The sequence below is a fragment of the Salvelinus alpinus genome, chromosome 7, assembly GCF_045679555.1.
Source record: "Salvelinus alpinus chromosome 7, SLU_Salpinus.1, whole genome shotgun sequence".
Lineage (NCBI taxonomy): Eukaryota > Metazoa > Chordata > Actinopteri > Salmoniformes > Salmonidae > Salvelinus > Salvelinus alpinus.
In genome coordinates this window covers 33,807,796-33,835,230 of record NC_092092.1, presented here as the reverse complement: position 1 = coordinate 33,835,230, position 27,435 = coordinate 33,807,796, and the positions used below count along the sequence as shown (strand labels likewise).

Sequence of the window (27,435 nt, the reverse complement as noted above, 5' to 3'; positions counted from 1 at the left end):
CCTCGTCACGCTCTGATTGGCTGTTGCTGTCCTCGATGAGAGGGAGAGAGGTGAAAGAAAGAAAAGAGGAGGGGCAGAAAGAGTGGGAGGGTGAGAGGGAGGAGGAGGGGAGAATGGGAGACAGGTAGATGCATGAAGCATCAGTCCTTCCAGTATTGGGCCAGTAAGATAGCAGGGTGATGACATTATCTTGAGTCCTATCTCAAGCGTTGCGTCCATACGGGGGGGGGGGGTATTGAGTGAGGAGGGAGGAGGGAGAGAGAGGCAGGATCAGAGTACAGGGATGGAGACACAGAGAGAGGGAGAGAAATGGCTGAGGTGGGGTGACCCTCTATTCAGGCCACGGTGGGGTAATCCTGAAGAGGTCAGGGAAGGGGCAGAGGGAACAGAGGTGATGGCTGAAAGGGAGGGGGGAAGGCTGGGTTGTATGTTGCTGTTGCGATCTCTTATCCTCTCGGTTAGTGTTGGCTTTTGCTTGTGACTAGTCCAGTTAGTGAGGTCTGAGGGTTGGCGACTGGACTGAGTTAGCATCAGGCGCTAACATGCCAACAGTTTCATGGTTACCACTGAGGGCGGGGTTTGTGGTTGAGCTTTGAACAAGGTCAACCGTGAAAAGACATCTGGTCTTGTTGTATAGATGGTCTTTGTTATGATCAGTGTTCGTGGTCTGAACACGATCCAGCACTGTTGAAACGTGGTTGACCGTGAGTGGTCCCTGTTGCTTGTCTTGCTGCGTAGACTGTTTTTTTTTAGGTCAAAGGTTATGGTTGGGTTATGATCCAATACGGTTGTCTTGCTGTACTGACGGTCACGTTTGAGGTCAGCTGTGCTGGTGGTGTGGTCTTGGATGCGGGGTCTGGGCTGACCACTCCTCTCTACTGCTCCCAAACTCCACCTTCTGCCAGAAGCATCTTGCTTCTCTTTTTTTCCCTGCTAAAGGATCCTTGGATAGTGTGGCAGCAGCTCTGGCTGTCTGAGCGGATAGCTCAATTAGCTCTTTCAGTGACACCTTCTTCTTAGAAGCAGCTTTGGCTTTAGTGCTGGCTGTGACTGTAGCAGTGGCTGGGGCTGCTTTGAGCTTGACTGAAGTAGCTTTGGGTTTAGTCTTGGCTGTGTCTGTAGCAGGGTCTGGGGCTGGGTCTGCGTTGAGCTTGACTGAAGTAGCTTTGGGTTTAGTCTTGGCTGTGACTGTAGCAGGGTATGGGGCTGGGTCTGCGTTGAGCTTGCCTGAAGTAGCTTTGGGTTTAGTCTTGGCTGTGTCTGTAGCAGGGGCTGGGGCTGGGTCTGCGTTGAGCTTGACTGAAGTAGCTTTGGGTTTAGTCTTGGCTGTGACTGTAGCAGGGTCTGGGGCTGGGTCTGCGTTGAGCTTGACTGAAGTAGCTTTGGGTTTAGTCTTGGCTGTGTCTGTAGCAGGGTCTGGGGCTGCTTTGAGCTTGACTGAAGTAGCTTTGGGTTTAGTCTTGGCTGTGACTGTAGCAGGGTCTGGGGCTGCGTTGAGCTTGACTGAAGTAGCTTTGGGTTTAGTCTTGGCTGTGTCTGTAGCAGGGTCTGGGGCTGGGTCTGCGTTGAGCTTGACTGAAGTAGCTTTGGATTTAGTCTTGGCTGTGTCTGTAGCAGGATCTTTCGTTGGGGCTTGCGTTGAGCTTGACTGAAGTAGCTTTGGGTTTAGTCTTGGCTGTGACTGTAGCAGGGTCTGGGGCTGGGTCTGCGTTGAGCGAGACTGAAGTAGCTTTGGGTTTAGTTTTGGCTGTGTCTGTAGCAGGGTCTCGGGCTGGGTCTGCGTTGAGCTTGACTGAAGTAGCTTTGGGTTTAGTCTTGGCTGTGTCTGTAGCAGGGTCTGGGGCTGGGGCTGCGTTGAGCTTGACTGAAGTAGCTTTGGGTTTAATCTTGGCTGTGTCTGTAGCAGGGTCTGGGGCTGGGTCTGCGTTGAGCTTGACTGAAGTAGCTTTGGGTTTAGTCTTGGCTGTGTCTGTAGCAGGGTCTGGGGCTGGGTCTGCGTTGAGCTTGACTGAAGTAGCTTTGGGTTTAGTCTTGGCTGTGTCTGTAGCAGGGTCTGGGGCTGGGTCTGCGTTGAGCTTGACTGAAGTAGCTTTGGGTTTAGTCTTGGCTGTGTCTGTAGCAGGGTCTAGGGCTGGGGCTGCGTTGAGCTTGGTTGTGGTTGTTGTAGCTTTGAGATTCGTGGGGGTCTGGGCTGGATATTTAACCAAACTCTCCTTGGAGACTATCAAAGTCTCAAGGAGCTTCTGCTTTTTCATACTCTTAGTTGATGGTGTGGAAGATGAAGATGGTGATGACAGTGTCTACTTACTCTTCTTAGTAGTTTGCAATGATGAGGAAGATGATGATGTTTTCTTAGTCTTAGTTGTCTTTGCCGGTGGTGCTGATGAAGGTGGAGAAAATGATGAAGATGATGTCTTCTGACTCTTAGTAGAAATTCTTGAAGGTGATGATGATGTCTTTTTGCTCTTCTTACATGTGATTAGGTTAAGTAGGCAAGGGGGGTCTTTGTGTTGTCATGGTGACTGGAGCCATCTTGCATTTGGGAAGGTGGCTGTTAAGTCTCAAGAAAAGTTTTCCCACAAAATGGACACGCCTCTACTGAGGATAAGGTCCACCTATGTAATGATCATGCTGTTTAATCAGCTTCTTGATATGATACACCTATCAGATGGATGGATTATCTTGGCAAAGGAAACATGCTCACTAACAGGGATGTAACAAATTTGTACAAAAAATGTGAGAAATAATTTTTTGGTGCATATTAAAAAAATCTGGGATCTTTTATTTCAGCTCATGAAACATGGGACCAACACTTTACATGTTGCGTTTATATTTTTGTTCAGTATAGATTATATTAATTATGTTTTATTTTTAGATGTTTTATTTTTTACCTCTAATGACTAACTTTATTGTCAGAATAAAAAACTATACATGATCTATACATTAGTTAAGCAATATGGCTCCTCGGGGGTTTGTGATATATGGCCAATATACCACGGCTAAGGGCTGTTTTTAGCACAACACAACACAGAGTGCCTGGACACAGCCATTAATCGTTTTCTCACCTTTATTTAACCAGGTAGGCAAGTTGAGAACAAGTTCTCATTTACAATTGCGACCTGGCCAAGATAAAGCAAAGCAGTTCGACACATACAACAACACAGAGTTACACATGGAGTAAAACAAACATACAGTCAATAATACAGTAGAAAAATAAGTCTATATACAATGTGAGCAAATGAGGTGAGATAAGGGAGGTAAAGGCAAAAAAAGGCCATGGTGGCGAAGTAAATACAATATAGCAAGTAAAACACTGGAATGGTAGATTTGCAGTGGAAGAATGTGCAAAGTAGAAATATAAATAATGGGGTGCAAAGGAGCAAAATAAATAAATAAATAAATACAGTAGGGGAAGAGGTAGTTGTTTGGGCTAAATTATAGATGGGCTATGTACAGGTGCAGTAATCTGTGAGCTGCTCTGACAGCTGGTGCTTAAAGCTGGTGAGGGAGATAAGTGTTTCCAGTTTCAGAGATTTTTGTAGTTCGTTCCAGTCATTGGCAGCAGAGAACTGGAAGGAGAGGAGGCCAAAGTAGGAATTGGCTTTGGGGTTGACCAGAGAGATATACCTGCTGGAGAGCGTGCTACAGGTGGGTGCTGCTATGGTGACCAGTGAGCTGAGATAAGGGGGGACTTTACCTAGCAGGGTCTTGTAGATGACCTGGAGCCAGTGGGTTTGGTGACGAGTATGAAGCGAGGGCCAGACAACGAGAGCGTACAGGTCGCAGTGGTGGGTAGTTTATGGGGCTTTGGTGACAAAACAGATGGCACTGTGATAGACTGCATCCAATTTATTGAGTAGGGTATTGGAGGCTATTTTGTAAATGACATCGCCGAAGTCGAGGATCGGTAGGATGGTTAGTTTTACGAGGGTATGTTTGGCAGCATGAGTGAAGGATGCTTTGTTGCGAAATAGGAAGCCAATTCTAGATTTAACTTTGGATTGGAGATGTTTGATGTGAGTCTGGAAGGAGAGTTTACAGTCTAACCAAATACCTATGTATTTGTAATTGTCCACATACTCTAAGTCAGAACCGTCCAGAGTAGTGATGCTGGACGGGCGGGCAGGTGCAGGCAGCGATCGGTTGAAGAGCATGCATTTAGTTTTACTTGTATTTAAGAGCAATTGGAGGCAACGGAAGGAGAGTTGTATGGCATTGAAGCTCGTCTGGAGGGTTGTTAACACAGTGTCCAAAGAAGAGCCAGAAGTATACAGAATGGTGTCGTCAGCGTAGCGGTGGATCAGAGAATCACCAGCAGCAAGAGAGACATCATTGATGTATACAAACTCCAGAGGAGCCTTATTGGTATTAATAACTGGTTACCAAATGTCTGACATTACTTTTGCAAAACTTTTATTTCACTCGTTACCAATACAGCAATTGGTTACAGTTGTAAAGATAAAAACATCAGATATAATGTATCTAGTAGTCGACAGTGATTTTACTGAAATAGACCTTTGCTGCCCCCTAGTGGAAACTGCAGCTCCACTACAATGCCTAGTGAGTCTACACACCCTTTGCCAGTTATCACATAAAGCGGTGCGTGGGTAAAATCACTGGGGAAGGCAAGCCAGGGAAAATAATGCATTTTACAACCTATGTGTTGTGATAATTGCGTTGTTTGCTCTATAACCTGTTAGTTCATATGCCTTGACACTACAGGAGGTTTGTGGCACCTTAAATGGGGAGCACGGGCTCGTGGTAACGGCTGGAACGGAGTTAGTGGAATGGTATCAAATGCATCAAACACACGGTTTCCATGGGTTGATGTCATTCCAAAAGTACCGTTCCAGCCATTATTATGAGCTATCCTCCCCTCAGTAGCCTTGACACTGATATGCAATGCATTCGGAAAGTATTCAGACCCTTTGACTTTTTCCACATTTTGTTACGTTACATCCGTATTCTAAAATGGATTAAATAAAACCTTTTCCCCATCAATCTACACACAATACCCCATAATAACAAAGCGAAAACAGAGTTTTTCCATTTAAGAATGATGGAGGCCACTGTGTGTTTGGGGACCAGCAATGCTGCAGAATGTATTTGGGTAACCTTGCCCAGATCTGTGCCTCGACACAATCCTGTCTTGGAGCATTACAGACAATTACATTTGACCTCATGGCTTGGTTTTTGCTCTGACATGCACTGTTAACAGTGGGACCTTTTATAGACAGGTGTGTGCCTTTCCAAATCATGTCCAATCATTTGAATTTACCACTGGTGGACTCCAAGTTGTAGAAACAGCTCAAGGATGATCAATGGAAACAGGATGCACCTGACCTCAATTTCGTGTCTCATAGCAAAGGGTCTGAATACTTATGTATATAAGGTATTTTTTTTATTCAAAAATTGCTTTGTCATTATGGGGTATTGTGTGTAGATTGCTGAGGATTTGTATTTATTTAATCTATTTTAGAATAAGGCTGTAACGTAACAAAAGGTGGAAAAAGTAAAGGGATCTGAATACTTACCGAAGGCACTGTACATTCAACCTCTAGTGAAGGACATTTATGAACGACAGAAAAACAAAAAATATATTTTTTCCTTTATGGGGAAGCCTGGCTTCCCATGGCATCCATGAATACACGCCACTGCCCCTGTATTTTCAAGTATCATGGGGGCAGCATCATGTCATGGGTATGCTTGTCACCGTCAGACTCGAGTTTGTCAGGATCAAAATAAATATGAAAGGAACAAAGCCCAGGTAAAAAGTTAGAGGAACACCTGCCTCAGTCTTCTGAATAACTAATCCTGGGATAGTTGTATTTTTCAGCTGGACAATTACATAAATCGTAATGCCGAAGACACACCAGAATGGCTTTCTAAGAGGTGTTGAGTGTTCCTGAGGGGTCTAGTCTCAGTCCTGACATAAATCTGCTTAAAAAAAATGTGAAAGGTGTGAAGACATAAATGAAGATCTCATCATCGCATAATCATTTAGAAACATTTCTATACTTCATTCAGATTGGAAATGTGGAGGAGGTTGTGTAGAGCAGTAGGAAAACAATCAGATGTAATGCCTTTTTAGATGTAATTTTAAGGCAGTCTAGTCAGAGGATGGATCTCTTTAGTTCAACTGAACTTGAGAAACCTTGGTCTAATCAGGTCCTGGGGAGTTGAAGCATGCACACTGCGGAGGCTTCTGGTCCAGAACAAGAGAACCCCTACTTTATAGTCTATGGCGTGAATGAACGACAAGTCACACTTCGTTAAAGAAATATGTTTTATTTTAACGGTTAGAGTGGCATTAAACAAGGAAGAACGCTGATTGTTAGAAAAAGGAAACATGTCCATAGTCTGTTCAACGACAAGGCAAAGTGTGAAACAGCAATCATCATCATCTGCCCATTTTTTAAACAACCATTTACACATGAAAGTAAACCAAGTGTTTTATATTACAACTAAGGCATCAGGTGTCAGTATGTACAAGGCCAGAGCCAGAGAGGTACAGCGGAAAGACAGACGCGTCATCTCCGTAGCTAGAGGGAAACTATGACAGTTGATCCTTATACACTTACGGTGAAGGCAGAGTGTGATTTAGCAGGAGAGAAACGTTCAAACGCTGATCTGGAGTCAGCCTCAAGCTGTCATTCAGCACTATAAAGGTGGCAGATTTTACAGTGTCAGCATACCTATACACATTAGGACAGTATACACACACACACGATGGTCGTCAACAACACAGGTTACAGTATAGACAGGAAAGAAACAAAAACATTTCAACTAGAATATAAATTGGAGTCAGTCTGTACAACTATAAACATCAAACAGATGGCCAGAGAGGCTGTCTAACGCAATGCACGTTCCTTTACGAGGGCACCAATGGGAGGGGAGGGAGGCGTTATAGAACGTTCATATAGGAATTAACATGCCTGTATGGATCTACCTGACGGTTATATAACATTTGCTCCCAAAATGAATGCAGCCCAGGGTCTGAGACACACCCCTCTGCTCTTCTGGGTTGTATTCATTAGAGCACACTGTAGCAAAACGTTTCAAAACATTGTGCAATGAAAAAGAAAAAAAAAGAAAACAGGCGTTCCTTATTGGACAAGTTCAGATAGTACCTCCCCGTTGCAGCCCGTTTCTTCCAAAGCTTTAACCTGGAGTATCCAATATAGACAAGGGGTATTCAAATATGACCCTACGAGGTATGGAGTACTGCTGGTTCTGTTCTACCTGATCATTAATTGCACCCACCTGATGTCCCAGGTCTAAACCAGTCCCTGACTAGAGGGGGAAAATGGAAAAAAAGCAACGACGGTCCAGATTTTGAATTTGAGGGGTCTAGACAATAGACTACAGACACAATAATGACGTTTATACAATGGTCTCCATACAACCCTGAGATAACAATATTAGCTAACCGGCACGCCTGCCTGCTGCAAGTGTGTGTGTCCTTACAGCGGAGTTACAAGATAACTACCAGGGAATAGGAAGGCAGACATTTAACTGTATACACACACACATTGGAATGTAGGTGATCAAGAACATGATTGATTAAAGGATAGTTTACGCAAATACCTAAGGCTAGACAGGTATACACAGATAGCTCAGTACAGATTAACACATGCGTGCGCGCACACACACACACACAGTGATTAAGGGTTATTAAGATGTTGTATGAAGACGTTATGGTTTCTCCATCAGTTAGTCACACAGATCAGTGGACCAGGAGAGGGGCTATGACAGCACGGTATGCATCAGGGTAGACATCAAACTGGCCCAGGGACAGAGCTTATTATCCAGCATTCAATCATGTCCCTAGCCAAACTGACTTCAGAGCAGTCTTTAGACCATCCACTCACCACAGGGCAGTAAAAACCAAATAAAAACATCTAAACAGAAGTGGAACGTCAAGGTCCTCCCCAAGGCATGGGTGTCCTCAACCAGGTCCTCTTAAAGGCTGGTTTATTGCAGGTCCTCTTTTTAAAAAGGTGAGAGGTCCTCAATCAGGTCCTCTTTCAGGCAGGAGAATAAGTCCTCTCTGGGGTCCTCTCGGAGGCTTGTTTTGCTCAGGTCCTCTCTGGAGGTCATAGTTCACTGGAGCATCAGCTGTTTGAGGTTGTCATGGAGGATAGTATCCTTGACATCTCGGAACACCAGGCGGATGTTCTCTGTGTTGATGGCTGTGGTGAAGTGGTGGTAGAGAGGCTTCTGTGTCAAGTCTCTTCTCTTCTCCCGGAAACAGTCCACTAGGAACTTCTGGACGTCCGGCAGGCTGTGGTCCGGCCCCGTGTACTCTGGGAAGTATTTACTTAGCGAAACATTCAAGACCTGCCGAGAACAAGGATCAGACGAACATAACATGGAAAGTCAGCACAATCAGAAGGTTGGTTTGGCCTCAAATTACAACACTTGACATCAATATATTTCTATCTGAAAAGCTAAGAGCCCATTTTCTTCAGTGAGGACTCATGCGATGCAAGGCATCTCTAAGCACACCGTCTTAGGTAAACGAGTTTGTGATTACGGGGAATGTGACTGTACGGACCTTCTCCTCCAGCAGGTCAGTCTTGTTGAGGAAGAGGATGATGGAGACTGAGATGAAGACTCGGTTGTTGACAATCGTCTCAAAGATGTTCAACGACTCTCTCAGCCGGTTGGTCTGCCTGTCCTCCATCAAGACCTAGAACACACAGGGGACAAAAAATAAATTAGGTATTGTGTCTGTGTGTGTGAGAGAGAAACAGAGGGCGTGTGTGGTGAGCGTGTTCAGTTTGCGTGAGTGTCCAATGTGTGTGTACCTGGTCATACTCTGAAGAAGACACTAGGAACAGTATGGAGGTGACAGAGTCAAAACACTCAAACCACCGCCGTCTTTCCGAGCGCTGTCCTCCCACATCCACCATCTTGAAGGGAATACTCTTGATCTCAAAGTCATACTCATGAATGCCCTTAGTGGGCTTACGGGCTAGCAGGACGTCATGCTGGGAAGGGATGTAGCTCTGGAGGAGAGAGAGGGATGAGTAGAAGACAGGAGAAGTGGATGGGGGTGTTAAGGAGGCAGAGTGATTTATGGAGGGAAAGAGGGTGAGGGAGAGAAACTTACCGGCTCCCCCAGCTTCTCCACATTGTCCAAGAAATACTTAACCGACTCACCCTGAGAGAGGAGAGAAATGTGTTTTAGCTTCATTGCCAATCCTACTAATACTCAGATTATGTACACAGCCTAAAACTGCTGCATGTGAATGAGTGAGTGAGTGTACTACAGTGGTAGGGCAACTAGATTCAGCCGCGGGCCGATTTGTGTCGGAGCGAATGGTCGGGGGCCGGAACTCAATTACAATTATTGGAAAGACCACATTGACCACAACTAAGCCTAAATATTGATTATGTTTGAAAATAACAATAATGTCATACTTTGATTTCATTGAGCACGTTTACATGCATACTAATAATTCGATATTAAGCTGATTATGGGAGCAGGCAGATTATGCAATAGTCATATAAAAACACCTTACTCTGCTTATCTTGAATTGGCAAAAGGTCAACAATCGAAGTAAACCTACGCCAATTAAAACATGGTTTTCTGAGCAATCTTTCAAATTATTAGGGCATGTAAACACCTTAAATTGCAGCAGAGTGAGCCTCCCTCTTCAGCTCAAGTGTGTTCGGAACAACTGAATGTATGGTCTTAGAAGTAGTTTTCACATACAAACTTTATACAGTGCATTGGGAAAGTATTCAGACACTTTCACTTTTTGTTACGTTACAGCCTTAACCTAAAATGGATTAAATAGCCCCCCCCCATCAATCTACACACTATACCCCATAACGACAAAGCAAAAACAGGTCAAGAAATTTTAGCAAATTTATAAACATTAAAGCTGAAATCTCACATTTACATAAGTATTCAGACCCTTTACGCAGTACTTTGTTGAAGCACCTTTGGCAGCGATTACAGCCTCGAGTCTTCTTGGGTATGACGCTACAAGCGTGGAACACCTGTATTTGGGGAGTTTCTCCCATTCTTCTCTGCAGATCCTCTCAAGCTCTGTCAGGTTGGATGGGGAGCGTCGCTGCACATAAATGTTCAGATCTCTCCAGAAATGTTTGATCAGGTTCAAGTCCAGGCTCTGGCTGGGCCACTCAAGGACATTCAGGGACTTGTCCCAAAGCCACTCCTGCATTGTCTTGGCTGTGTGCTTAGGGTCATTGTCCTGTTGGAAGGTGAACCTTCGCCCCCAGTCTGAGGTCCTGAATGCTCTGGAGCAGGTTGTCATCAGGGATCTCTCTCTATTTTGACCCGTTCATCTTTCCCCTGATCCTGACTAGTCTCCCAGTCCCTTCCGCTGAAAACATCCCCACAGCATGATGCTGCCAGCACCATGCTTCACCGTAGGGATGGTGCAAGGTTTCCTCCAGATGTGACACTTGGCATTCAGGCCAAAGAGTTCAATCTTGGTTTCATCAGACCAGAGAATCTTGTTTCTCATGGTCTGAGAGTCTTTAGGTGCCTTTTGGCAAACTCCAAGCGGGCTGTCATGTGCCTTTTACTGAAGAGTGGCTTCCGTCTGGCCACTCTACCATAAAGGCCTGATTGGTGGAGTGCTGCAGAAATGATTGTCCTTCTGGAAGGTTCTACCATCTCCACAGAGGAACTCTAGAGCTTTGTCAGAGTGACCATCGGGTTCTTGGTCACCTCCCTGACCAAGGCCCTTCACCCCCGATTGCGCAGTTTGGCCAGACGGCCAGCTCTAGGAAGAGTCTGCGTGGTTCCAAACTTCTTTCATTTAAGAATGATGTTGGCCACTGTTTTCTTGAGGACCTTCTATGCTGCAGACATTTGTGGGTGCCCTTCCCCAGATCTTTGCCTCGACACAATCCTGTCTTGGAGCTCTACGGACAATTCCTTCAACCTCATGGCTTGGTTTTTGCTCTGACATGCACTGTCAACTGTGGGACCCTATATAGACAGTTCTGTGCCTTTCTAAATCATGTCCAATCAATTGAATTTCCCCAGGTGGACTTCAATCAAGTTATAGAAACATCAAGAATGCTGTATACAGGACAAAACTTAGCTCAATTTTGAGTCTCATAGCAAAGGATCTGAATACTTATGTAAATAAGGTATCGGGTTTTATGTTTTTATACATTTGCACAAACTTCTAAAAACCTGTTTTCCCTTTGTCATTATGGGGTAGTGTGTTTAGATTGATGAGAAAAAATAAATATTGAATTTATTTTAGAATAAGGCTACAAAATGTGGAAAAAGTCAAGGGGTCTGAATACTTTCCGAATGCACTGTATGTACAAACTCAGAATCAAATATGCTCACATAGGTCTATTTTTACTTGTGGGAAAACTTGGGAATAGATTTCCTCAATTAAACAAATTTGTAACTGAATCCTGGTAATTTTAGTGTTTTTGGACCCCCCCTCAAAAAAACAGGTTGGCCACATGATGCCAACCCCTTGTAGTGGAATGGCCGCAAGTTGCCAACCCCTGTAGTGCATCCATGTGAAGTGAGCATTCGTGTGCCTGTATGTGTGTGCGCTGTGTAACGGAGTTTGGGTGTGTTTTCCACCCTGTCCTCCTGGTCTGGTGTTGTTTCTCAGTAAGTGTGGCGTGCCCAAACATGAGCCTGCACAGCCAAGTCTGGCTCACATTCCAGTCTGAGTGTGTGTGTTAGAGCATGTACTCACTCTACCCCTGAAAGCTACAGAAGTGTAAATTAAAAAACGATCTATTCTTGTGTCTTCGTGATGATTAGATCACAATCGTGTGTGTGTGTGTTTTTTACTGTACACATTCGATAATAACACTAAACGCCTTTTATCTTTACAACTCACCTGGCCTGAAAAACCTGTCTGTGTCTGTCTGTGTGCAGTAGGATAAGATTACAGAGTATGTAGAGTTGATCAAACCAGAGCTCAAGTGTCTGTCCATACAGGCAGAATACCTTTAAATTATTTTTTATTTAACTAGGCAAGTCAGTTGAGAACAAATTCTTATTTACAATGACGGCCTACACTATACACACACACGGATCAACATACACACAGGCCCTGTGCTACTGGGAACCAGGATATCATTTGACAGATGGCCACAGCTACAACCCAAAAGTGAAAGCTAGGCATACCACTTGTTTTTTTCTGTAACAGATCCTGCCTCCCTTCTTACTGTAAAGACACACACACACACACACCAGGATTCCCGTTAGGAAAATGTGGCACCGAACATTTGATCAGCAGCATTTTAATTTAAAGGACATTTGAGAAATTTACCGTACAACCTGATTAGGGCATCCACCCACAGTTCTCAGAATGACAGAAATCACATTTAGATTATGGCTAGGCCTATTCATCTTAACAGAACATGCAAGTCGAGGATGCAATGGCGTGTGTCCTTACCGAATTCCGATGCGCACTTTGAAGATGTTAGAATAACTGCCACATTTACTTTTCCTGTGCCAAGAAGACAAGTAACAAACAGCAAAATCACTAGCCACTATGTCAATCTACTGTTGACCTATTCTATTGGTCAGCTTGTCGTACTGTGCGAGAAAGAAACAGCCAATTCCAAATAGACCCTGGGACAGTTGTGGGACGATAGGTTGTATGAACTATGGATCTTTTTTTTAATGCAATGAATCTGAGGTAACAGACCAGAAAGTTTTGCTTAAAATGTTGAAAAACGATTATCTCTTCACATTATAAAGCGCAGCAATGTGCATAAGGCAATGCACCCTAGGCAATGCACCCAAGGCAATGCACCCTAGGCAACGCACCCTAGGCAACGCACCCTAGGCAGCGCACCCTAGGCAACGCACCCTAGGCAACGCACCCTAGGCAACGCACCCTAGGCAATACAAAACGTGCGAATGTTGGTTCCATAATGCAATTAGCAGGAAAACACTTGTCAAAAGCGCATTATACATGTCAGCTGTTTCATGTGACAGTGATGAAAATCAGTTAGAAATTAAGAAAGAGGTGAGATCTAAAGATGCAGAAATAAGCATGGGTTGCTAATATGACTAGGATTGTGGCTTTGGCTACTGGACAATGAAAGAAAGTTTATTTGAAAACAAATGAGAAAAATAGGCTACTGGTTTCAATGGCATATGGAAAAGTCTTTATAAAATAATTGCCTCCACGTTTCTATGGTTGGGTTTTACTTTGAAGCAAGGTAAGACATGCCTCATAATATGATGTAAAACATTCAGGCTTCAAACAATTAAGTAGACTGTATGTTTCCAAAATGCATACTGCCTCCAGCTCATTACAAAGTGGTGTGATGCACTGAAGCCTGCATACATCCACTTGAATGGTGAATGGGAAGCACGCTTTAATTACCAGTGGAAAAAATATATGTTTTTAGCGCTTTTAAAATCGTGGCTATCAAAACTTAACACACAATTGCATTTAGAATTGTTACACAATGATTGGGCTTAAAAAATCACGTTTCACTCAAGCAGCCAACGAATGAGCTGTTTGAGCAGCTGTAGCAGAAGCAGCAGCTCTCACGCTGTCGTGACAGATTTCCGCTCATAGCCTCTATATGCAGTGCACTACAAAAATGAACCTATAGACCGATAAGCATGACCAGTCAAATGCATTTCCATCGACTGGTATTTCAATCAATGAATAGGTTAAAAAACATTATTTAGCAACATGATTTTTTTTCTTTCCCGCACAATTGGCTGGCGGCAGTTTTATTTATCAGATTTTCATTTATTTAAAAAAAAAATGGCCAAAAGCCGGCTATTACCGGCTGACGTAAACCCTGACACACACCCACACAGAGTTATAAACACAAATTGTTACATCTCAGACTGACTTCCCGGCTGTCGATGCACCCTTGTGTGATGCCTTGTTAAATGTGGAATTTCTTTCCTTCTTAATGCGTTTGAGCCAATCCGTTGTGCTGTGATAAGGTATGGGTGGTATACAGATAATAGCCCTATTTGGTAAAAGACCCAGTCCATATTAAAGCAAGAACAGCTCAAATAAGCAAAGAGAAACGACAGTCCATCATTACTTTAAGACATGAAGGCCAGTCAATGCGGAAGATTTCAAGAACTTTGAAAGTTTCTTCAAGTGCAGTCGCAAAAACCATCATGCGCTATGATGAAACTGACTCTCATGAGGACCGCCACAGGAAAGGAAGACCCAGAGTTAGGGCGGCAGGTAGCCTAGTGGTTAGGCTACCTGGCATTGGGCCAGTAACCGAAAGGTTGCTAGATAGAATCCCTGAGCTGACAAGGTAAACATCAGTCGTTCTGCCCCTGAACAAGGCAGTTAACCCACTGTTCCACAGTAGGTCGTCATTGTAAATAAGAATTTGTTCTTAACTGACTTGCCTAGTTAAATAAATGTTAAAAAAGAAGAAGTTACCTCTGCTGCAGAGGATTAGTTATTTAGAGGTAACTCCACCTCAGAAGCTGCCCAAATAAAAGCTTCAGAGTTCAAGAAACAGACACATCAACAACTTTTCAGAGGAGACTGCGTGAATCAGGCCTTCATGGTCAAATTGCTGCAAAGAAACCACTACTAAAGGACACCAATAATAATAAGAAACTTGCTTGGGCCAAGAAACACGAGCAATGGACATTAATGAGCCCAAATATGAGATTTTTGGTTCCAACCGCAGTGTCTTTGTGAGACGCAGAGTAGGTGAACGGATGATCTCCGCATGTGTGATTCCCACCGTGAAGCATGTGGGAAGGTGGTGTGATGGTGCTTTGCTGGTAACACTGTCCGTGATTTATTTAGAATTCAAGGCACACTTAACCAGCATGGCTACCACAGAATTCTGCAGCGATACGCCATCCCATCTGGTTTGTGCTTAGTGGGACTATTATTTGTTTTTCAACAGAACAATGACCAAAAACACACCTCCAGGCTGTGTAAGGGATATTTGACCAAGAAGGAGTGATGGAGTGCTGCATCTGATGACCTGGCCTCCACAATCACCTGACCTTAACCTAATTGAGATGGTTTGGGATGAGTTGGACGGCAGAGTGAATGAAAAGCTGCCAACAAGTGCTCAGTATGTGGGGATGGCCTTGCCCCTAAAATCAAGAAATTTCAGGCCTGACACTGACTTATATAGCTCCTTGGCATCCTGTAAATCTGTCTGTCACTGCTGTATTGCTGCTTTGTCACTTTTATGTCAGTGTTGAATGCAGCCGGTACAGGGCTTTGAGTGAGTGTGTGTTCTGCCTGTAAGCAGATCAGCATTCCAGCACAAATCATACTCGATCTCACCAACAAACATCTCACCAACACTCATGTATTTTTCCATCTATAGCTTGTTCCCCCATCTTATGGTGAGCCAACCTGTGCTATTTGGGTTGCTAATTCGATCCGACATTTCTTAATTTCTTTCTTTTTACTTTTTGGATTATGTGTGCATTGCTTGTATTGCTAGGTATTACTGCACTGTTGGAGCTAGAAACACAAGCATTTCTCCGCACCTGCGATAACGTCTGCAAATCTGTGTACGCAAACTTTGACTGAACGTTATCAGCATTTATTTTCATGACTCCAACTCATTTTCTCATGGCTCTTCCTTGTTCCTCTGCAGCAGACAGAGTGAGTATTACATCAAACACAATTTAAAAAAATTGCAGTATCGATGCAAATCGATGCAGTATGCAATACAACAGAATCATGATAAAACCTCAATACATATCGCAGCAGTACCTAAGTATCTTGATAATATTGTATCGTGAGGTCCCTAGCAATTCCCAGCCCTAGTGTGTGTGTTAGGAAACACCAGGTGTCAAGAGAGGAGAGCTGAGGTCTGCACAGCTAACAGACTGATGCACGTGCAGCTTGAGCATCCGACACAAACACCAAACTAACACATATGCAGAGAGAGACATTGAGAGACAAGGGAGGAAGCAGCAGCAAGTCTCTGGTCTCTACTCAGTTTCACTTTCACTTCAGCCAGTCTGCAGAGGCCTGATGAGTCTGTGTGTGTATCTGTGCATGCGTGTGTGTACTGACCAGCTGGAACTCCCTGCGTCTGTCGTAGGCTTGTTGTATGGCAACGTCAGCCCACAGGGCCTGGATAGAGGGCAGGTACTTGAGGAACACGCTCGTCTCCACCTGGCCGTGCACCATCATCGAAGATCGTGTGTCAAATGACATCACATTGTCTCCGTGCACCTGGTTGTCAGGGGAACCCCAGGGGATCTGAAGCTTCTCCCGTGCGTCCACCAACACACGCACACCTGAAGGGGAGAGATAGGGTTTAGAGTTAAACACACACACGGGGGTCTCTATGGCCCACAACCCTATCTGACAAGTATCAGAAGGCAACAAGGCTGATTTAAAAGAAGTCTGAATGTTCGAGGATATAAACCACAGTTAGATAGTTTGGTCACTATGGAGGCATGTTACACCACTGTTCAAACGAAACTGAAAAAACCCCTCAAAGAATAACTTTAGATTAGTTGAATTTTAGAGCTGGCAGCAGGAAGTCAAATTTTCTAAAGAGGCGTCCTAATGCCTTTTTTTTGCGTCATTATTAGTGTATATCTGATTTAGTTAGCTAGTTATAACATAACATTGCAATTTTACATTAGAAACGGCAATACTCCCACACTAGTTTATAGTCGGGCGTTCCTCCACTAAACGGGGAATTTGTATTTCTGAAGCTAAACCCCTACAGTAGCTAGCTAATCTGCTGCTAACTTCGGATAGCAGCTCCACTTATAATCATAATGGTAACTTTGCCAAAAAGATTTCACCACTCAGGTTACAGTCGGGCCCGAAAGACGAACGTTAAGAATGTTAATGTAGTTTTTTCAGATATAGTCCAGTCGACTTTCTCCCTAGTTACCTTTGATAACATTGCTGTAAATTATTGCCCGGAACTCTTCTCGAGCTTGCTGGTCGAAGTCCTGCCCGTGGATAATCCTCATCTGTTTGAGGAAAGTGGATTTGCCGCTCTCGCCCGCGCCCAGTAGAAGTATCTTCACTAGTCGTTTCACGTAGGTTTTGTCCCGGGAAATACTTTTGTCAATCGCCTTAGATTTCCTCAGCTGTTCAACCTCGGTGTTGGTAAGCAGGCAAGCAGGGAAGTATTGGTTTAGCACGGATCGGGTCGGCAGGAAGTCCGCCATGTTTCAACCAGCTTCATCGATACACGGGAGAGAGTTTGCGCGTTCATGTGAGGAGCGCGGAAACGCTACTGTCTACTCTACGCCATAGAAATATAATGATTTCTATGTAAGTACACACTGGCTGCGTTTACACAGGCATCCCAATTCTGATCTTTTACCCAATTATTGTAGAAAGAGCTGATCTGATTGAACAAAATACCAATACGTGGAAAAATATCAGGGGTGTATTCATTACGCAGATTCTGTTGCAAAACGTTTAGTAACGGAAACAAACGGAACGAAACGGGGAGGGACCTACTTGAAATTATTGCACCGCTAAATTGGGCTGCCTGTGTTAATGTTCACACACACACACACACACACACACACACACACACACACACACACACACACACACACACACACACACACACACACACACACACACACACACACACACACACACACACACACACACACACACACACACACACACAGGACCAAGCCTTTGGGCAAGCCCCTATCTCTTATATAACCAGAAAGTGTGCTTTGAATGACAGTACAGTACAAATCTAGCATATAATTCCTTTCTTGCAAAGCAAAATTAATACATTAATCTCATCACTTAACCATGTGATTTTTCTTTTCATTTTGCCCTGATAAAACTTTTTTACATCCTCATTTAGACCACATTTTTGACCAAAGTTGACCAAATTAAACAAAATAGCTGTTCCTAAAATTATAACATTGAAATACCTTATTATTCACATCACATCAAAGCTCTAATTTAACATTTAACAGAACAATTCAACACTGCCAAATTACAATCATGATTTGATCATGAATCATTTAGGCTCTGAGATGTATGATCCAATGTCCCCACCTGGTGGTCACACCACACAGTTGCATAAATGCAGAGCATATCGGTTACCTTACTTCATATAGCAGGCTATGGCAGACAGACAGGTGGTTCACTGGTGGAAATATAGAACCGTGCCCTGATTGGCTAATACGATCTCCCTCTCCATCCCTATCGATGCATGCTGGTCATTGTATTGATAACCTGCTCGCTTATTCCTTCGCATCTAGCGTCTTCCCTTTGGCTGGAGAAATATTAGGCTACATTCATTAAGAGTGTAGCCGTTATCATTGTGAATAATAGGGGAGGAAGGCAGACAACATGACCATCAGAAACGTACGGGATCATGGACAGAGGTTCCGACCTAGGATGGCATGTCTCAAAAAGGTAGGTAGGTTAGCTCTATCAGAGATCGTTATGCTACAGGGCAGATGCAGACATCTAGGCTACAGTGTGTTGCTATATTTATTTATCAAAATATATAGTATCGACTATTCGTTCATCACACGCTGGGCAGTGGAGTGTGATGTGTTGTATTATTATCCGGTTTGTCGACCCAATGCACCTATATGATAATAATACATCATGATAAAAAAAAATCATAGCATGCCATTTTCTCCTACAGTAGCCATTTTTAAAACTCAGCTGTTATGGATTTGTTCCTCTGGATAAATAAAACATCATTCCCAGGAAAGCCTGTCTATATTTACAATTAACCAGCTAGTCATGTTTAGTTGTTTCACAGGTGTTAATGAGAGTGTGAGAGAGCTAACCTATGCAGTAAAATGAGACCACCTATTCTCAATGTGCAAAGTGTAAATACATTACTTTCGTGAACAGCATTTCACAAACTTGTGTGATCAGTATTATCTGATCTATTATTGTGTGATTAGTATTAGCACCTCCAGCAGCCAGCAGATAATCCAACCCATTTGTACTAACTGTACTGGACAGGACAAACTCTTGTTGCATTCCTAGCTGGGACCATGCTTGTTGTGCCAGCTTCTGTTACCAACAGGGTACTAAAACTGGGTTCTCTGTGTAACTTAAAGGGGAACTGCACCCGCTGATTTGGCCTCATTTTTTGGCTTGCTCCTCAAGAAATGCTGGCGGGCCGTGACATCAACCAAACATGAGTTGACTTGGGGATGTGGGTGTTTCTTGGGTGTGTCCTTGCAACCAGCAAATCAAATGAAATTGTATTAGACGCATACACATATTTAGTAGATGTTATGGCGGGTTTAGCGAAATGCTTGTGTTCCTAGCAGTGGAGTAATATCTAACAATACACAACAATACACATAAATCTAAAAGTAAAAGAATGGAATTAAGAAATATAGATACAGTTGAAGTCGGAAGTTTACATACACTTAGGTTGGAGTCATTAAAACTCTTGGTTCATCCTTGGGAGCAATTTCCAAACGAAGGTACCACGTTCATCTGTACAAACAATAGTACGCAAGTATAAACACCACGGGACTATTAAGGACTATTCAACACCATGGGACTATTATTCTGACATTTCACATTATTCAAATAAAGTAGTAATCCTAACTGACCTAAGACAGGGAATTTTTACTAGAATTAAACGTCAGGAATTGTGAAAAACTGAATTGAAATGTATTTGGCTAAGGTGTATGTTAACCTCCGACTTCAACTGTATATTAGGTCGAGCAGTGTCGGAGTCCGGAGTACAATTAAGTGATAATGCCCGAGAAGCCGGTGTTTGTGTCACGTTCTGACCTTTATTTTCCCTTGTTTTGTCTTTATTTAGTATGGTCAGGGCGTGAGTTGGGGTGGGCAGTCTATGTTATTTGTTTCTATGTTTAGGTTTGTTCATTTAGCCTGATATGGTTCTCAATCAGAGGCAGGTGTTTTGCATTGTCTCTGATTGGGAGCCATATTTAGGTTGCCTGTTTTCACTGTTGGTTTGTGGGTGTTTGTCTTCCGTGTCAGTGTTTGTTGCCACACGGGACTGTTTCGGTTAGTTATTTTGTTATTTTGTATTGTGTCTTGTTTTCGTGGATTATATTAAAACATGGAAACTTACCACTCTGCGTATTGGTCCTCCGATCCTTCTCGCCTCTCCTCGTCAGATGAGGAGGAAGAGATAGACAGCCGTTACAGAAACACCCACCACCAAAGGACCAAGCAGAGTGGTAAAGGACAGCAGCAGCAGCGGCAGAAGACACAGGACTCATGGACTTGGGAGGAGATTCTGGACGGCAAGGGACCCTGGGCTCAGCCAGGGGAATATCGCCGTCCCAAAGCAGAGTTGGAGGCAGCGAAGGCAGAGAGGCGCTGGTATGAGGAGGCAGCGCGGCGACGCGGTTGGAAGCCCGAGAGTCAGCCCCAAACATTTCTTGGGGGGGGGGGCACACAGGGAGTGTGGCTAAGCCAGGTAGGAGACCTGAGCCAACTCCCCGTGCTTACCGTGGAGTGAGAGGGCGTCGTACTGGTCAGGCACCGTGTTATGCGGTGAAGCGCACGGTGTCCCCAGTACGCGTGCTTAGCCCAGTGCGGGCTATTCCACCTCGCCGCACTGGCCGGGCTAGGTTGGGCATCGAGCCGGGTGCCATGAAGCCGGGCTCAACGCATCTGGTCTCCAGTGCGTCTCCTCGGGCCGGCGTACATGGCACCAGCCTTACGCATGGTGTCCCCGGTTCGCCAGCATAGCCCAGTGCGGGCTCTTCCACCTCGCCGCACTGGCAGGGCTACGGGGAACATTCAACCAGGTAAGGTTGGGCAGGCTCGGTGCTCAAGAGCTCCTGTACTCCTTCACGGTCCGGTATATCCGGTGCCACCTCCATGTACCAGTCCTCCGGTGGCAGCCCCCCGCACCAGGCTGTCTCTCCGGTTTCTCTCTACAGTTGCTCCTGCCTGTCCAGCGCTGCCAGAGCCTTCCTCTTCTCCAGCGCAGCCAGAGTCTCCTGCCTGTCCGGAGCTGCCCGTCTGCCCAGCGCTGTCTGAGCTGCCCGCCTGCCCAGCGCCGTCTGAGCTGCCCGCCTGCCCGGCGCCGTCTGAGCTGCCCGCCTGCCCAGCGCCGTCTGAGCTGCCCGCCTGCCCAGCGCCGTCTGAGCTGCCCGCCTGCCCAGCGCCGTCTGAGCTGCCCGTCTGCCCAGCGCCGTCTGAGCTGCCCGTCTGCCCCGAGCCACTAGAGCCGCCCGTCTGTCCCGAGCCACTAGAGCCGCCCGTCTGTCCCGAGCCACTAGAGCCGCCCGTCTGTCCCGAGCCACTAGAGCCGTCCGTCAGTCAGGAGCCGCCAGAGCCGCTAGCAAGCCAGGAGCTGCCAGAGCCGTCAGTCAGCCAGGAGCTGCAAGAGCCGTCAGTCAGCCAGGAGCTGCCAGAGCCGTCAGTCAGCCAGGACCTGCCAGAGCCGCTAGCAAGCCAGGAGCTGCCAGAGCTGTCAGTCAGCCAGGACCTGCCAGAGCCGTCAGTCAGCCAGTACCTGCCAGAGCCGTCAGTCAGTCAGCCAGGACCTGCCAGAGCCGTCAGTCAGCCAGGACCTGCCAGAGCCGTCAGTCAGCCAGGACCTGCCAGAGCCGTCAGTCAGCCAGGACCTGACAGAGTCGTCCTTCATTCAGGACCTGCCAGAGCCGTCAGTCAGCCAGGACCTGCCAGAGCCGTCAGTCAGCCAGGACCTGCCAGAGCCGTCAGTCAGCCAGGACCTGACAGAGTCGTCCTTCACTCCGGTGCTGCCGGAATCTCCCGTCCATTCGGGACCCATGGCTAGGGTTCCCAGGCCAAGGTCGGCGGCGAGGATCGCCGCTCATTAGAGGCCACGGGGGCGATTTAAGGAGGCGGACAAAAACAATGGTGAAGTGGGGTCCACGTCCCGCGCCAGAGCCGCCACCGCGGACAGACGCCCACCCAGACCCTCCCCTATAGGTTTAGGTTTTGCTACCGGAGTCCGCACCTTTGGGGGGGTTACTGTCACGTTCTGACCTTTATTTTCCCTTGTTTTGTCTTTATTTAGTATGGTCAGGGCGTGAGTTGGGGTGTTTCTATGTTTAGGTTTGTTCATTTAGCCTGATATGGTTCTCAATCAGAGGCAGGTGTTTTGCATTGTCTCTGATTGGGAGCCATATTTAGGTTGCCTGTTTTCACTGTTGGTTTGTGGGTGTTTGTCTTCCGTGTCAGTGTTTGTTGCCACACGGGACTGTTTCGGTTAGTTATTTTGTATTGTGTCTTGTTTTCGTGGATTCTATTAAAACATGGAAACTTACCACTCTGCGTTTTGGTCCTCCGATCCTTCTCCCCTCTCCTCGTCAGATGAGGAGGAAGAGATAGACAGCCGTTACAGTTTGGAGGATATATTGGCACGGGTGTTAGACCCGAGACGAAGTTGAGGGCCGGCAAAACTTTTTTGGTTACTTCATGATTCCATATGTGTTATTTCATAGTTTTGATGTCTTCACTACTTTTTTACAATGTAGAAAATAGTACAAATAAAGAAAAACCCTTGAATGAGTAGGTGTGTCAACTTTTGACTGATACTGAATGTATGTATGTATGCATATATGTGATGGGATATACAGCCATTATGGACAGTATGTGGATAGAATATATCGTATATCTGAATAATACTTAGGATAGAATAGTATATGTGCAGCAATAGTTGAATAGGATGGCCTTGACTAGAATACAGTATACATATGAAATGGGTAAAACAATATGTAAACTATATTAAAGTGACCAGTGTTCCATGTCTATGTACGTAGGGCAGCAGCCTCTAAGGTGAAGGGTTGAATAGCTGGGTGGTAGCCGGCTAGTGACAGTGACTAAGTTCAGGGCAGGGTACTGGGGGGAGGCTGGCTAGTGATGGCTATTTAATAGTCTGATGGCCTTGTGATAGAAGCTGTTTTTCTGTCTTGGTCCCAGCTTTGATGCACCTGTACTGACCTCGCCTTCTGGATGATAGCGGGGTGAACAGGCCGTGGCTCGGGTGGCTGAGGTCCTTAATGATCTTCTTGGCCTTCCTGTGACACCGGGTGCTGTAGATGTCCTGGAGGGCAGGCAGTGTGCCCCAGGTGATGTGTTGGGCAGACCGTACCACCCTATGGAGAGCCCTGCGGTGCAGTTGCCGTACCAGGTTGGTGATACAGCCCGACAGGATGCTCCAAATGGTGCATCTGTAAAAGTTTGTAAGGGTCTTTATTTCTTCACCCTCCTGAGGTTGAAGAGGCACTGTTGTCTTCTTCACCACTTGTTCTGTGTTGGTGTAGGATTTCAGATTGTCAGTGATGTGGACGCAGAAACTTGAAGCTTTTCACCTTCTCCACTGTGGCCCTGTCGATGTGGATGGGGGCGTGCTCCCTCTGCTGTCAACTGAAGTCCATGATCAGCTCCTTCATTTTGTTGATGTTGAGGTAGAGGTTATTTTCCTGGCACCACTCCACCAGGGCCCTCACCTCTGTCTTGTCGTTGTTGGTAATCCGGCCTACCACTGTTGTATCATCTGCAAACCTGATGATTGAGTTGGAGGTGTGTGTGGCCACACGGTCATGGGTGAACAGGGAGTACAGGAGGGGGCTGAGCACGCACCCTTGTTGGGTCCCTGTGTTGAGGATTAGCGTAGTGGAGGTGTTGTTGCCTACCTTGACCAGTCCAGGACCCAGTTGTACAGGGCGGGGTTCAGACCCAGGGCCCCAAGCTTAATGATGATTTTGGAGGGTACTATGGTGTTGAAGGCTGAGCTGTAGTCAATGAACAGCATTCTTACATAGGTTTTCCTCTTGTCAAGATGGGATAGGGCAGTGTACAATGCAATGGCGATTGCATCATCTGTGTATCTATTGTGGCTGTATGCAAACTCCACTTTGTCTCTGTACTGACATTTTGCCTGCCTTATGGAGTGCATAACTGGACTGTTTGTATTCGACCATATTCCAAGTCACCTTGTCGTGGTTAAATGCAGTGGTTCACTCTTTCAGTTTTGCACAAATCCTGCCATCTATCCACGGTTTTTGGTTTGGATAGGTTTTAATCATCACAGTGGGAACAACATCCCCTATACACTTCCTGATGAACTCAGTCACCGTGTCAGTGTATACATCAAGGTTATTCTCAGAGGCAACCCGGAACATATCCCTGTCCGCGTGATCAAAACAATCTTGACGCATGGATTCCGATTGGTCAGACCAGCGTTGAATAGACCTTAGCATGGGTACATCCTGGTTGAGTTTCTGCCTTTGGGAAGGGAGGAGCAGAATGGAGTCGTGATCTGATTTGCCAAAGAGAGGGCGGGGGAGGGCCTTGTAGCCAGGATATGCGGTTTCCAGTTTGCACAAAGTCCAGTGTAGTTCCTTTTAAGAGACACACCCATCTGTCAGAACCTTTCCCGCAACTGTTTCCCTACTCAATCACTACAAACAAACCTCCTGATTAATACAATTAGTGGGGTGGTTAAACTGTGTATTGTTCTGTATTTTGATGTAGGTGGTACAGAATCTGATTCCACCTACATGTGCTCTCTCCATCAATATACCGGAAGCCGTCATAAGGTGTATCATCCAGTGCGTGAAGCCCTGACCTGCCTTCCTTTTGGGCAATTATGTGTGAAACACATCTCACTGTCCTAGAAATGCCTCAGACATGATGAAAATGAGACCGGATTCCCCCAGGGTGAAATGTCCCTTTAATAGTAATAGTTCTATTTAAAAGTAATAGGATTCTATAGATGTAATTCTATGCATATGGATCTGACCTGTCTCATTATCATAGTATCCTGTTGACTTCCTGTCCTATTGTAATGGTAACCTGTTGTCTTGACAACCCGTTGTCTCAGTGACCCGCCTCTTTAGTGGTGAATGTCTGTTGTCTTTATGACCTGTTTTCCTGCTGTCTGCGAGGTGGAGTCTGTGATGCCGGAGATGCAGGATCTAAAGACTGGAGTCAAGTCACAACCCCAGAGACTGGTTATCACTACTATACCTCACGCTATCACAGGTAAACACACACAAAGAAGCAAACAGAAAAAGACTCTCAGATAGTGGCTGCCATAGGTTAGGTAACTCCTACAGACCCCGGGACCTTTTTTCCCAGGTCTTGAGCTCAAGATTATATCGCCTTGACAACCTCTGGTCGAGAAGGAGAGAGAGGGGGACATGGGGCGACAGGGAGGGAGTGAGAGTAGGAGGAAGAGCAGTAAGGAGAGAAAGATGAGAGAGAGAATGAAGGAGAGAGAGATGGCTAAAGAACCTACTGTATACTCTTAAGTTTTAATGATACAACTTCAGCTTTGTCCGTTTCTGATAAAATCATCCTTGATTACAGACACTGTAACAGCATGTAGTCTGGGATTGGTAAAAAATAGAATAGCGTAGCATGGCATAGACTATACAACGGGTGGGCTGGGACTATCTCTTGGAAGAATGAAAATATATTTCTTAATGAAAATGCTGTATGTCAATCATTATTTGAATATGTTGGTAAAAGTGATAATGGCCTCGCAGCCGGTGTTTGAAGGATATATTGGCACGGTTTGCCAGTGCTCGACTTCATCTTCATCTTGGGCCTAACACCCATGCCAATATATCCTCCAAAAAGCGGCTTCGAGGGGATTCTCACTTTAAAAAATAGCTTACTGGAAAACTTCCAGTATCCCTATAGAGAAATGTAGTTGTCTCTCTGAGGCAGGTGTCTGGCATTTAAATATCACCCCTCTCTCCTTTCCACTGCCTCTTTTCATTTCAGAGTTACTGTAACGATGTGAACTGAGAGTCGGGAAGCAAGTTCAGGGAGTGAATACATTTAATAAACGAAACAAACACATAACACCGACAGCGCACTGACATGACACAAATACAGATACAATGACAACTGGGGGAGCAGACCGGTGACCTAGAGGCCGGAGAGGGAGCACACGTGACAGTTAAATCAATGAGTCTGATGTCATACATGTGATGTCATATCTCTATAATAGCTGTTTGTTGTAACCTTTTTCAGGTGAGGACATTGTGGCATGGCTAACCAACTGCTACAGTATAGAGGCAGAAGGTAAAAGAGCTTTCTTCTCAGACACATCAAATCAAATCAAATGTATTTATATAGCCCTTCTTACATCAGCTGATATCTCAAAGTGCTGTACAGAAACCCAGCCTAAAACCCCAAACAGCAAGCAATGCAGGTGTAGAAGCACGGTGGCTAGGAAAAACTCCCTAGAAAGGCCAAAACCTAGGAAGAAACCTAGAGAGGAACCAGGCTATGAGGGGTGGCCAGTCCTCTTCTGGCTGTGCCGGGTGGAGATTATAACAGAACATGGCCAAGATGTTCAAATGTTCATAAATGACCAGCATGGTCAAATAATAATAATCACAGTAGTTTTCGAGGGTGCAACAAGTCAGCACCTCAGGAGTAAATGTCAGTTGGCTTTTCATAGCCGATCATTAAGAGTATCTTTACCGCTCCTGCTCTCTAGAGAGTTGAAAACAGCAGGTCTGGGACAGGTAGCACGTCCGGTGAACAGGTCAGGGTTCCATAGCCGCAGGCAGAACAGTTGAAACTGGAGCAGCAGCACGGCCAGGTGGACTGGGTACAGCAAGGAGTCATCATGCCAGGTAGTCCTGAGGCATGGTCCTAGGGCTCAGGTCCTCCGAGAGAGAGAAAGAAAGAGAGAATTAGAGAGAGCCTACTTAAATTCACACAGGACACTGGATAAGACGGGAGAAGTACTCCAGATATAATAAACTGACCCTAGCCCCCCGACACATAAACTACTGCGGCATAAATACTGGAGGCTGAGACAGGAGGAGTCAGGAGACACTGTGGCCCCATCCGATGATACCCCCGGACAGGGCCAAACAGGAAGGATATAACCCCACCCAATTTGCCAAAGCACAGCCCCCACACCACTAGAGGGATATCTTCAACCACCAACTTACCATCCTGAGACAAGGCCGAGTATAGCCCACAAAGATCTCCGCCACGGCACAACCCAAGGGGGGGGCGCCAACCCAGACAGGAAGACCACGTCAGTGACTCAACCCACTCAAGTGACGCACCCCTCCTAGGGACGGCATGAAAGAGCACCAGTAAGCCAGTGACTCAGCCCCTGTAATAGGGTTAGAGGCAGAGAATCCCAGTGGAGAGAGGGGAACCGGCCAGGCAGAGACAACAAGGGCGGTTCGTTGCTCCAGAGCCTTTCCGTTCACCTTCACACTCCTGGGCCAGACTACACTCAATCATATGACCCACTGAAGAGATGAGTCTTCAGTAAAGACTTAAAAGTTGAGATCGAGTCTGCGTCTCTCACATGGGTAGGCAGACCATTCCATAAAAATTGAGTTCTATAGGAGAAAGCCCTGCCTCCAGCTGTTTGCTTAGAGATTCTAGGGACAATTAGGAGGCCTGCGTCTTGTGACCGTAGCGTACGTGTAGGTATGTACGGCAGGACCAAATCGGAAAGATAGGTAGGAGCAAGCCCATGTAATGCTTTGTAGATTAGCAGTAAAACCTT

The 27,435-nt window shown here is 45.5% G+C and overlaps 2 protein-coding genes across 2 annotated transcripts; both read right to left on the bottom strand.

Annotated features, from left to right (window-relative positions):
* Nucleotides 1-820: 820 nt before the first annotated feature.
* Nucleotides 821-2,255, bottom strand: LOC139581866 (proteoglycan 4-like). Its single transcript, XM_071412085.1, has 2 exons — nucleotides 1,638-2,255; nucleotides 821-1,570 (listed from the first exon to the last, which is right to left on the bottom strand). Exons 1-2 carry the CDS (start codon nucleotides 2,253-2,255, stop codon nucleotides 821-823), a joined length of 1,368 nt encoding a protein of 455 aa, XP_071268186.1.
* A 4,017-nt stretch (nucleotides 2,256-6,272) lies between these two features.
* LOC139580843 (guanine nucleotide-binding protein subunit alpha-13-like) lies at nucleotides 6,273-17,277 on the bottom strand. Its single transcript, XM_071409905.1, has 6 exons — nucleotides 16,858-17,277; nucleotides 16,020-16,246; nucleotides 9,116-9,166; nucleotides 8,811-9,011; nucleotides 8,558-8,692; nucleotides 6,273-8,340 (listed from the first exon to the last, which is right to left on the bottom strand). Exons 1-6 carry the CDS (start codon nucleotides 17,138-17,140, stop codon nucleotides 8,104-8,106), a joined length of 1,134 nt encoding a protein of 377 aa, XP_071266006.1. The 5' UTR covers nucleotides 17,141-17,277; the 3' UTR covers nucleotides 6,273-8,103.
* Between the last annotated feature and the right edge of the window lie 10,158 nt (nucleotides 17,278-27,435).